Below are 12878 nucleotides of genomic sequence, written 5' to 3'. Positions count from 1 at the left end.
TGCATAGTTATTCCCCTTGGCAACCAAAGAGTCATTCTTTTGGTGGCTAGCACATTTGATGATAGCCAAAGCTGATGGCAGCATCATGGCTTCCAAAAGGGAGGCAAGCGCTTCTGCATGAACAACTGGAGTACCATCAGCTCGCTTAAAGCCTCGTTGCTGCCAAATTTTTCCATGAATATGACACACACCATAAGCATATGCAGAATCTGTGTATGCATTAAGGCGCTTGTCTCGTGCCAATTGACATGCAGCTGTCAATACCATCAGCTCAGCAAGCTGGGCTGAACAAGGTTGCGGAACCTTTTTCGCCTGCACTTTGGATAATGAACCATCCAAGTGCAATTGGACAACTGCATAACCCGCATGGTTGCCTGTTACATCCTTAAAACATGACCCATCAACAAAGTATGTGAGATCCGCCTCGATAGGTTGATTATGAAGGTCATCACGTGGTTTAAAAAATTCCTCTGTTGATTGGACACACTCATGCGTTACATCTGATTCCGGGACCATCATGCGAGTGGCAGGATTAACTATATTACATCGTTGTATCGTTAACTCAGGTGCTGACAAAATTACTTCGTATCCGGTACGCCGGGCTTGAGTCAGCACAAAACGTGGACTTGTAAGCAAAGCATGCAATTGATGTGAGGTGAAAAGGGACACAGGGTGGCCCATAGTTATTGCTGCCGCTTTTTGAAACGCAAAGACTGCCGCTGCTAAACCCTGGTAGCATGGAGGCAACCCTAACTCAACATTATCTAATTTAGAACTATAGTAAGCAATCGGCTGCTTCCCAGTTGGAGTATTCTGCATCAAGACAGCACATGCATGCCCAGATTTTTCTGCAACATACAAGAGGAATGGCTTTGAGTAATCAGGGTTACCCAAAGCAGGTGCTTCTTGGAGGTCACGTTTTAGCATTGAGAATCCTTGAAGGGCTTTTTCATTCCACTCCAAGTTAGCTGAGCCATTGTTTTGTCCGGCCGCGCGGATCATTTCACGCAGAGGGGCCGCTTTTATGGCATAGTCACAGATCCAGGCTCTGCTATATCCTGTCATTCCCAAAAAAGTTAGCATTTGACTCACTGTCTTTGGCTGTGGGGCTTTAGCAATTGCCTCTAGGTGAGTAGCAGATATTTTTCGCAAGTTACCACATAGCCTCCTCCCCAAGTAGTCTACCTCCTTTTGACAGAACTGCAACTTGTCTCTGCTAACTTTGTGCCCTCCCTTTTCAAGTGCTAAGAGGACAGTAAATGAATCACGCTCGCAATATTCTTTTGTCGGACTGGCAACCAAAATGTCATCCATATACTGGATGACAGTGCTGCTCACATCCAGGTGACCTAAATCCTCTGACAGGACCCTGTTGAAGATTGTGGGGCTGTCAATATAGCCCTGTGGTAGGCGTGTGTAGGTGTATTGCTGCCCTTCATAAGTGAATGCAAACAAGTATTGTGATGTTGGGTGTACTGGAACGCTGAAAAATGCTGAACACAAATCAATCACTGTATACCAGAGTGATTCAGGTGGGATGTTAGAAAGCAAGGTGTGGGGGTCCGGCACCACGGGAGTCTCAGCATCCACTATGGCATTAATGGGTCGTAAATCATGCACGAGTCTGTAATCAGGTGAGCGTGGCTTAGGAACCGGGTAAATTGGGGTGTTACATGGGCTCTGTGTTTTGACCAGGACCCCTGCTGCTATCAATCCTTCAATAGTGGGCTTGATCCCTATGGCTGCTTGTGGCTTCAGGGGATACTGGCTTTTATTGGGCAGTGTCACGTTTGGTTTTAATTTGATAACAACTGGCTGTGCTGACTTAACAAAGCCTATATCTGTCTTATGTTGTGACCACAATCGCGAGGGTATCTGGCCAAGCAGGCTTTCATGTTCTGCTGACAGTGAGGCTTGCACAAAGGCTGGCCTGTGTACCAATGTGGTCACAGCGCGGCCTTCACTGACAGCAAAAAATGAAATTTTGATAAATTGTCTATCGGGTGAAATATGGACGCGCGAATTGTCAGTATGTTGCCATGCAAAAACTTGTAATGCTGCTTTCACCATGGGGCCAAGCTCCCATGATTTGTGTCCCTTTTCGACAAAGTGTCATGTGTGGTGTTGAATTTGGCACTTGAAACCATATGGCTGCTCTTAATGGAAGTGTAATTGCTGCGGCTGCCCCTTGGGGTCCTACATAAATGTTGACTATGTGCACATAGAAGCAATTATTGTCCATAATTTCCTTCCAGCAAATCTCATAGTCTTTGTGGTTTTGCAATTCGTCAAAGAAGAGTGTACAGTGTTCAGGCATTGATGGCTTCCTTGCATGGGGCAGTATTTTTTGTATCCATTCAGTCCATGATTTCCAGTCCGACAGGAGTGGTGCAGTCTTCACGAGCAACAGAGAGTATACAGTGGCATAATGCTGTTTTTCTCGTGGGGTCTGGAGTGGCATCAGGGTGGTGGCTGGTAGCGAGTCTTTTGGTGGCAGCTCGACCCAGATGCCATCTGGTGTGCACATGATGTTGGAATTTAGTGCACAGAGAATGTCTCGTCCAAGTAGGTTGATAGGCGTTTGGTCAGAGATGAGGAGCAGCGCCACTACCTTTCTTCCTGATATCAACATTGGAATTGGTTGAGTGAGGGGCATGAGCTGTGTTTTCCCAGAGAAACCTATTGTCTTAATCGATGAGCCAGATAGGGGGAGTTTTAATCCAGAGCCCACGCAGGAATAGGTAGCCCCTGTATCCACCATGAAGTCATGCTCTGATCCTTCAATGACAACAGGGACAGTGGGCTCATCTTGTGGTTGCGTTGTCACTGCTGGCGCCATGATGATTTCTCCCCCAGGCTTCTCCGGGCCCCCCTATTGTGGATCCCTGAGATCCGTCCAGGGGTTGGTGGGACAGTCGCGTCTGAGGTGGCCTGGCTCGCCGCAGCCCCAGCATTCGTTTCCCTGGGAGCGGTTCTGGGATGAAGTGCCCCGGGGTGCTGGTCCTCGATGAGCCACGTTGCGCCTGGGGTCAGCAAATGAGGTCGGTGGTCCCCTGTGGTGACCTGCTGGAACACTCTGCTGGCCCGCATTTCCACGACCAGGTGTCCGCCGGCTTCCATGGTTGTGAGTCTCCCTTGTAGGCGGGCTTCTTCCATCCCTTGACTCATTATAGTTCACGTGGATTTCAGTTGGCACTGAAGGATGCATGGGAAGGTTTAGGGTCTGCGGCACATTAGGCTGAGTCAGCAGGGGTCCTCCCAGTGGGAGGATTGGCAGGACAGCAGCTGGCACAGGTGCAGGCGCTTGTGTTGTGAAGGCAGTCGTCTGGGGCATGGAGGCCGTTACTTGGGGCACCTGGGGGCAGGAGGCCACATTTTGGGCCACAGTTGGAGCCGGAGGCTCAGGGGTCGGGGGACCTCTCACCGTTACTAGAGGAGCTTGAGTCCTGACTTTGTCCTTCTTTTGTCTCAGCTCAGTCAGCTGCAAGTAGGTGAGCTTGGCGTTCATCTGACGATGTGCCTCTTCTTCCTTTTGTTTTTCTTTCCGCAGGGCCTCCACATGGTGCACCAGGTGCTCTTGGAATAGAGGCCAGTCCATTTTCATGAGTCCCACCACATTGTCCAGCCGGCCTTGAACCTCATCAGGCATTGATTTTTTCACCATGACTTTGAACAGGCTCTCAGTGGTGCTGTTGGAGTTCCAGGCGCTGCCTGTTTCCTCTCTCCACTTCCGCTGGAAAGAGTGAAGGAACTTTATGGGGCATTCATCCTCTTTCAACGTCTCGCCCTCCAGTTTGGCTGGGTCCATTTTTTCTGGATAATATTGTCGCAGCTGCTTCCACACATCACCACGGTGTCCATTAAAGCCAACATGATCAGCCTGGTTCCCCATCAGCAGCACATCCAGTCCAGCTCTCTCCAGGATCTCTTCCGCTGCATGTTTTCCGACCAGGTGCATCAACAGCGCTTTGATGTCTCCCAAGGCCAGCGTGACTCCGGCTGTGCTTTCTTCCAGGGCGGTGATCCATTTGTTAGCCCCGTTCGTTAAATCAGGCAGCCTGTCAGCTAGGCCTATCATGTCGCAGAAGGACCAAGGCACATAGTGGCGCTTTCCATAACTTCTGGTGACCAGTGGGCACTGGGAGACGCTGGCACCGTGAGGGTCTCCCTGCTCGCTGCTTGGGTGGTATGCCCTTCCGCTGCGCAGTATCCCGCCATGCCCATGTGGCCTGGCTGTATTCCTGCCAGGAAATGGTGATCTTGGAGTGTTTTCATAGTCCGCCCCTTGCAGCGGCCTTTCAGTGCTCCACTGGCTGGTGTAGTGGGGAGGATCAAATGTCTCAGGGATGTCCACCAGTGCCTCCTGGTTGGGCGTGGGAGCGGTGTAGGAAGCGGGCGGTGGGTTCTGGCGTGGATGCTGGCCTCCTTCTGGAGTGGGCACAGGGTGCAGGTCCAACTCCCGTCTTGCCGTCAAGGGCCCTCATTTGCACGTGTAATGTGCCCTTGTTCTCTAAGGCACTCTGCTAACATTATGTCTCTGTATTGCTTTCTGCACTCTCCTTCCTTTCTATCCCTCCCACTGCAGGCTCGACAATTTTATTTCTTAATTTTCCATACAGTTTACAATGCAACCCACAGAATAATTCACAATGCGATTCACAAATCTTTCCAACACTATTTCCACCATCCCACAATACTTCCCTATCATTACCTACTTAATATCAGCTTCTCAGAAAACCTTCCTTTGTCTTTCGCCAACCTGGCTAGCACACAGGCGTCAACCATTGACCTTCTCACTCCTCTGCACACTTTCATCCAACTTTGCTCAAACGCCACTAGACAACACTACGCAACCTTCTTCCAGTTAACAACTTTTTCTTGATTATCCCTTCTGGACTCTTAAAAAACAACTTTCAGTTATGCTTTTCCTGCTAGCAATCCGCTTTTATCCACAAGTCCGCCGCCTACCAGCGGTCCACCGTTTTTTAACACAATTTGCCTGTCACAGACCAAAAGATACTACAACAATAGTTCCTCTTGAACTAGCCACCTCTTGAGGCGTTATAGACAGAAACACAGTGATCTTAATGACCCAAAACCTTCCTGGCTGGGGACACTGCAATCACTTGGCTCAATACAATTTCTTTAGCCTACTCCGAGGCTCTTAGACACACACACACAAAAAATAAGGTCTTCCTCGACCTAGAAGCCCACCAGGATTTCACACACTTAGCACAATACTTCTCAACCTGCCCTGAGGCCGAAAAATAGGGTCACCTTAACCCAAGTAGGTACTCAGTTACCAGTCAAATGCACATCACAATGGGTCAATCTCGGACTTACAAATTTAACAATACAACTTTTTCCTGGCCCCTCTCAGGCCTTTCAACAACGTCCACCTCGGACGACCCGCCCTGGGATTTAAAACAACAAAGTTGTGGCTCACCTTAGAGCAAACAACACTTCTACCCTAACCTTTAGGCCTTCACATCCAAAAAAAAAAGGTCCATCCTGGACTTCCCCTCCTTGGGGTTCACACAGCTGCAGCTCACCTTAGAGCTAGCGATATACTTTCTACTTGATACTTTGGCCGTTTTTCACACAACAAGACAAACATACAACATGCACGTGGTCAGGTTGACTTGAGCTCCTACAATTTACAATTTACTTTTGACTAAATTCGAAATAGACCTGGGCATATGTCAGACAGCTAGACACGCCGTGATCAGGCAGTTAGTTTCCAGACTTTAATAATTGAGCAGAATAAAAGGTCTGCTTACCTTAATTTTTGTAGGCCTTGTCTGGAAGTAACGCACCGATTTGGCGTGACACGCTGTCCGTTTTTTCCCAGAACTTTGTCCAAATCCGGTCGTCACGGCACCAAAATGTCAGCTCTCGGGCCAGGCCGGAGCCGGAAAGGCTGGCCGCAGCGTCACCTGTTCCAACACCTGTTGGCAGGCTGATGCACCAGGTCCACCTTTGGCGTTGTGAGTTGGAAGTAAAAGCAAGTCAGAACAAAAACAGGCAGGAGTCCAAAGTCAAGCTGAACAAAAAGCGGCTTTATTGGCAAAAGCACACTGAGACCATTCAATTTGCGCAAATGGAAAAAATCTGACAATCTCAGGAAATGCAACAGTTTATAAAGCATCATCCATGGTACAACCTCTTTTCCTGATTGGCTATCAAACCTGCCTGCCCACTTCACGCTTAGATCTTATTGGTAAGGTAAAGCCTCGGCCAAACCCACTTATTATGAGATGCAGTTTACTGAATGCTAATAGTATCTGCTTTCGACCACTAGGGGGTAGTGCGAGCTTAGTTTTGTGACTTCTACTGGTATCCAATTGTTATAAAGTGGTCAGCAGATTATACGTCTCCCCCCCATTCTTGAGACCAGAAGTAGTAACAGGTTTTTACTGGTATCAAAAGGACTTATTCATACATAAAAAATAAGGCGACCTCTCATTTACATTGTATGATCTAATACATTTGCTAGAACTAACCTTTTGCAGACATCAAAGTAATGAGATCCTTGCTCTGAGCATCTTCCCGTCAGCTGACAGTTGTAAAATAATAAGGTCCTTGCTCTGAGCATCTTCCCGTCAGCTGACAGTTGTAAAGTAATGAGATCCTTGTTCTGAGCATCTTCCCGTCAGCTGACAGTTGTAAATTTTCAGGATATCATTTCGTTTATTAGCCCTCAAGCGTGAAGGAGCAGTTTTTCCAAACAGTTGATAGCAGTAAACTTGCAAGTTTTTGACACCTTTACCGTTCTTTTACAAACATAGAGACGCCTGGCAGCTGTGGATCGCTTCACACTGGTTCTAAATGATTGAGCATATGTGATCTCTTGTATTTTCAGCTGGCACCTTAGAGTTACAAAATTAAGTAAAATAAATGATTATAGGGTAACAAATACATGATTCCCTTTGTGACAAGTCAGGATACACTGGCATTTAATTTCCTTAAGCTATTTAAACACAAGTAGCAATCATAAAGTTGTTTAGCATAAAAAGGGTTTCACTTGAACATTTGGCCTAGAATAGGTCAATAGTTCAAGAGACAGCACCAAAAGTCAGATCCCACAGTAGCTTGGGTCTGCGTCGCTAAATACAGTACAGAGCATCCAAGCTGTGCTACAATATGTTCACGTCAAAAATGCCAATGGCAACCTACGCTTTGTCTCGTGGAATGTCAAGGGAATGAATAATATTATCAAGTCTAACAAGGTATTGTCACACCTACAACACCTTGGGGGAGATCTGTGCTTTTTGCAGGAAACCCACCTCCGCAATTCTGAAATTTTTCGCATGAAACGTTCTTGGATGGGCCACTTATTTCACTCAGGGATTACTGAGAGGGTCAGAGGTGCTGCCATTGTCATACGCAAGGGTATTTCCTTTGAACCTTCTGTCTCTATAAGTGATCCCAATGGACGCTTTGTCATAGTTTCCGGCAAACTGATGAATATCTCTGTGGTTCTGGCCTCAGTTTATGCCCCTACATGGGACGATAATAAATTCATAACCAGTTTTTTTTCCTCTTTACCTAATCTTGCAGACCACCTTCTCATTATCGGGGGTGACTTTAATTTAGTACAGGACACTGTACTCGATAGATCATCCACCAGACCCACAATTCTGTCTAAATCAGCCACTGCCCTGAAATTCCATGCAGACCAATTGGGATTGTCTGACCCTTGGAGAACAAAGTTCCCCTCTGATAAGACATTTTCGTTCTTTTCTCATGTACATCACAGTTTTTCTCGAATAGATTTTTTCCTTGTGGATGATGAATTGTTACACAGTATTACTACTTGTAAATATCATTCTGTAGTTATCTCGGATCACGCTCCAACATCGATTGATATTAATTTTTCACTTTGCAGACCAGCCCATAAATTTTGGAAATTTAATTCCCAGTTGCTTTCTGAAGCTAAATTTAAAGATTTTCTTACTGATTAAATTAACTTCTTTTTTTAAATTAATGATAGGCCCGATGTTAGTAGCAATATACTGTGGGACTCTTTTAAGGCTTATATTCGTGGTCAGGTTATCTCATTTGTTTCTTATTATAAAAAGACGGAGCTTGCTAAATTAGGGTATCTTGCAGAAGAAATTCGTGTTTTAGATGTCTACTAACCCCTCACCCGGGTTATACAAAAAAAGGTTGCAATTACAATCTCAATATGATTTGTTGTTGACTGGCAAAGTTGAGGTTCAACTTTTGTAACCAAGGCAGCGTTTTTTTGAACATGGTGACAAACCAGGTAAATTATTGGCGTACCAGGCCCAAGCGGTAAGCGCCTCTAGGCTTATTCCTAGGATATCAACTCCAACTGGGCAGGTTTTGACAGACCCCAAGGATATTTGTAATACTTTCTCCGATTATTACTCCACACATTATTCTTCCAAGATTTTCCCCTGTGAATGGCCAGTGCCCAATCCTCTTGACCGCTTAATTTATCCTCAAGTAGATTTAGACACTTTTGGTAGTCTGGGAGTCGCAATAACAGTCGCAGAGATTCGGGAAGCCATAAGTTCCTTACAAAGTTCTAAAGCTCCTGGGCCAGACGGCTACTCCGCAGAATTTTTTAAAACCTATTCTGATATTCTAGCACCCATTCTGGCAAGGGTGTTTAACGATGCATTACATAGCGGTCAATTACCTCCTACATTTTCCGAAGCATCGATAACCCTATTGCTTAAGAAGGAAAAAGATCCCTTACTGTGTAGTAGTTATAGACCAATTTCTCTCCTAAATGTGGATTTTAAAATTCTGTCTAAAGTACTAGCTATCCGATTCCAGAAGGTCATTCCCACACTAATTAGCCCGGACCAGACCGGTTTCATTGCAGGTCGACAATCTTTTAACAATACCAGGCGTCTATTGAATATCATTTGCTCTTCTTCAGACTCTAAACCTGCTGAAATTGTGCTTTCGTTAGATGCAGAGAAGGCTTTTGATCGTGTGGAGTGGAGCTGCCTTTTTTTTATTTTGGGAAAATTTGGTTTTGATCCGAAATTTATTTTGTGGATTAAACTTCTTTACACATCCCCTGTAGCTCGTATTAGTATAAACGGCGAGAAGTCTGATTTGTTTCCTTTATCTCGTGGCACCCGTCAGGGATGCCCTCTCTCTCCGCTCTTGTTCGCACTTGCCGTAGAGCCCTTAGCACTGTGGCTCCGTGGTGAAAATAAATTTGAAGGGATCTCTCGATTTGGCCTTACTAATAAATTATCTTTATTCGCGGACGATCTCCTCCTTTATGTAAAGAATCCGGGTACATCCCTTCCTGTTATTTTGGATATTTTGGAACAGTTCAATGCATTATCTGGCTACAAAATTAACTTTGATAAAAGTGAATATTTTCCAATTAACTTACATGCAGAGAGTCTCCCCTCTTCCATACTACCCTTTAAGAAAGTGACTCAACTGAAGTACCTTGGTATTATCGTAACAAAGTCACTCTCAGAATTATTTGCCAAAAATTTTCAACCGTTACTCGAGCGTTGCAAATCAGACTTTGCCAGGTGGGCTACACTCCCTTTTTCATTGCTGGGCCTTAACCTTGTTAAGATGACAGTACTGCCTCGCTTCCTTTATTTGTTTGAGCATATTCCCGTGCTCATTCGTAAATCTTTTTTCTCTACACTTGATCAGTTAATTAACTCATTCTTGTGGTGTAATAAACGTGCTCGCATTAAGAGATCGACTCTTCAGCTTCCCAAAGCTCTTGGTGGTTTAGCCTTGCCGGACTTTCGTCGATATTACTGGGCTAGCAATATTAGTAAAATCTTGTTTTGGAATGTTGAAATCTCTTCCGATAACGATTCTCCTTGGGTCAGCATGGAATTAGCCTCCTTACCAATTGCATTATGGTCAATAGTTTGATCTCAATTACCTCTACCACTTAAGCGGGCACCACACAACTCTGTCATTTTGGAAACAGTGAAAATTTGGATTCAGTTTAGAAGACAATTTGGCCTACACTGTTCATCAAGACTTACGCCCGTTTACCGTAATTACCTCTTTCTTCCATCTTGCTCCGATTGAGCTTTTGAATCTTGGTCAAACTGTGGCCTACGGACCCTTGACAGCATTTATATTGATGGTGTATTTCCATCATTTATTGACCTCAGAAAAATTCCGGCTCCCTCGCTCTCGTCTATTCAGTTATTTCCAGATCCGGCATTTTGTCAAAAACCAATTTCCACATTTGCCTAATCGCCCCCCTGAGACCTTGATGGACTCTCTCCTTTTGCTTAATGCGTCGCAAAAATCCATAACTTCAATATTGTATAATTTAATTTTTAAGATAAATCCAACATTCCTTAACTCTTTGAGATCCGTCTGGGACCAGGACCTTAATATTACAATTTCTGACAAACAGTGGGATCAGATGCTTAATCTCGTGCACTCTTCCTCGATCTGTGCAAGACACCGACTACTGCAGTGTAAGATCCTACACAGGAGCCACCTCACCAATTCTAGGCTAGCAAAAATGTTCCCAGATAAATCCGACTCGTGTAACAGGTGTAAACTTTCCCCAGCTAATCACTTGCATATGTTTTGGTCGTGCCCCAAACTCCATGATTTCTGGCATGCTATTTTCGTTACAATAGGGAAGGTCCTGGGTATTACATTGGACACTGACCCACTCATTGCCCTTTTTGGAATTTCCCCGGCACTCCCTCGGCTCAAATCTGCACAAACCATTATAGCCTTTACCACCTTGCTTGCAAGGAGGCTCATTCTCCTAAAATGGACTCATTCAACCCCTCCTACACATAATAGGTGGATTCACGAAATTTTGCATTGTGTTAAACTTGAAAAGATCAGATTCTCCCTCAAAGGTTCCCTTCAGGCTTTCCACAACACTTGGCATCCCTTTTTGCTACACATAGATACCTTACATGATGATGCAGAGAATCAATGAATCGCTGAGTTGTTTTGTGTTATCTTTTTTCAATTATTATTATTATTTTATTTTATTTATTTATTTTCCCCCAATTTATTATTTAATTGTCTTATTCTTTTCCCTGAGTTTTGGAATGTATGGTGTGAATGTGTGATTGAATGTGTTGTTTTGGTGGGAAATACCATTTATCTTTCGTCTACTTTATTTGGATGGAAATTTGTAGGACTTATTTTTGTTCTCGCTTTGCGAAAGCTGATGGTAACTTGTTTATCAACCTGTTTTGTGTGTGATATCCCCCCCTGTTTGTATTCACTAAAAAATGAAAAACACGAATAAAAATATTTGACAAAAAAAAAAAATGCCAATGGCTTGATTTTGATTTATTTGTTCATGTCCTGCACAAAAAAAGTTCAAACCTGAATGGGTTTGCATGGGATGCCTGGGTTTATTTACTTAATGTGTGTTTTATGACACATTAAAGACAATGTTCAACATTTCATCTGTGGCATGTCTTTGGTCAAATGTGGGTATAGATTAGCAAAACAAAAACAAAATAAAATAAAATCATACCCTGGCACCAGAGGGGCTCCGTAATTTTCACTTGTACTTATACTTCTGAATTGCATATTTATTTTTAACCACATGCTGGTTTAAAAAAAACAAAAAAACAAGGACCAGCATAATTGCATTTCCGTTCATTTCAATGGGATATATTACCTCGATTTATGACCTTAAGTTACAACCGTGCTCACAGAGCCAATTAAGTTTATAAATTACAGTTCCACAGTATTTGTTTTGAGTGTCTGTTTACTTGGTATTTGTTTTTGTTTTTCTAGAATCAGATTGCTGATTCTACAGCTGAAGAAACTCTCCATATAGACACAAACACCAAGACCGAGGGTAAATGCTGCACCTTAAACACAAAAAATAATAAAAGTGGCAATGTGGCAGGCATTCTTGACCTACTGCAGGCCAGCAAGCAAGTGGGTGGAATAGACTATAGCACCAACAGGTAGGCATACCTCAGTTGGTTTTGTATTGTTGTTTTTTTTTTTTTCTGCTGCTTTACTTGCTGTCTTTGTAAACCTGTGCAACTTTTACACTTGAGTTGCTAACTTCATTAGGAGGCTACTGTAATGAATATGTTTTTAAGGTTTATGTTTTTAATATAGATTGTGCTGTTATCACTACATGTTGGATACTCTGTGTATGTTACCGCAGGTCAACAGCAAGCCAAACTCAATATTCATGAGCCAGGAAGGATACTGAGCATCTTGCTCCTTTATTACAATCTTCTTGACAGCTTACAGTGAACAACTGTAGCATGAGCTCAATGTTGAGTGAAACTAAATAAACAGAAATTTTAAAAAAAGCACATTAGTTATTGTAAATAAGTAAATAAATGCACCACAAATATAAATAGTCCCAGAGAACAGGCATAGAGCCTAAATGCTAAAAATAGCTACGATAAATGTAAACAAGGCATTTTTGCGATCTTTTTCATATGCTAATTAGATTGGTAGATTGTTGGTAGCATTGCTATGCTAATTCACAGTGCTCTGAAGTAGGGTGGCCAGCCATCCTGATTTAGGCAAGACAGTCCTGTATCCTGCGCAACCCTAAGCTGGACACTGGTTTGTCCTGTTTTGTTTTTTTTTGTTTTTTTTGAGTAATGTGACCCAACATCAGCCCCACCCCACTTTTGCTTTTGTCAAAACTGGTCTGTTTTTGGCCAAGAGCGGCTTCAGTTAAAAATCTCGTATATCATTGGTTCAAAAAAATGTAAAAGCTCCATGTGTGGCTATCTGACTACGTCATATCCTTGCCGTCTTCTTTGACAACAGCAAATAGGCAGCAAAAAGGCAACGCTATCAAAAATGCCAAAACGCCGGACATCTTTTAATATTGAATGGAGGAAAGAGCACAATTTCCTGGCTAAAAGCAGTTGAGATTCGTT

At 43.8% G+C, this 12878-nt stretch overlaps 1 protein-coding gene across 13 annotated transcripts in view; it reads left to right on the top strand.

Annotated features, from left to right (window-relative positions):
* phf2 (PHD finger protein 2) overlaps positions 1 to 12878 on the top strand; it is a 628982-nt gene that overhangs the window by 342378 nt on the left and 273726 nt on the right. For all 13 annotated transcript variants that reach the window (XR_013284755.1, XM_077530649.1, XM_077530645.1 and 10 more), the window contains one exon: positions 11758 to 11933. Coding sequence is in view for 12 of the 13 variants with exons in the window: in XM_077530649.1 (XP_077386775.1) it covers positions 11758 to 11933 (176 nt within the window). In the remaining variant the exon portion in view is untranslated. The remainder of the gene's footprint in view (positions 1 to 11757; positions 11934 to 12878) is intronic.

The sequence above is a fragment of the Festucalex cinctus genome, chromosome 8 (assembly GCF_051991245.1).
Source record: "Festucalex cinctus isolate MCC-2025b chromosome 8, RoL_Fcin_1.0, whole genome shotgun sequence".
Taxonomy (NCBI): domain Eukaryota; kingdom Metazoa; phylum Chordata; class Actinopteri; order Syngnathiformes; family Syngnathidae; genus Festucalex; species Festucalex cinctus.
This window is presented reverse-complemented; position numbering and strand designations above follow the sequence as displayed.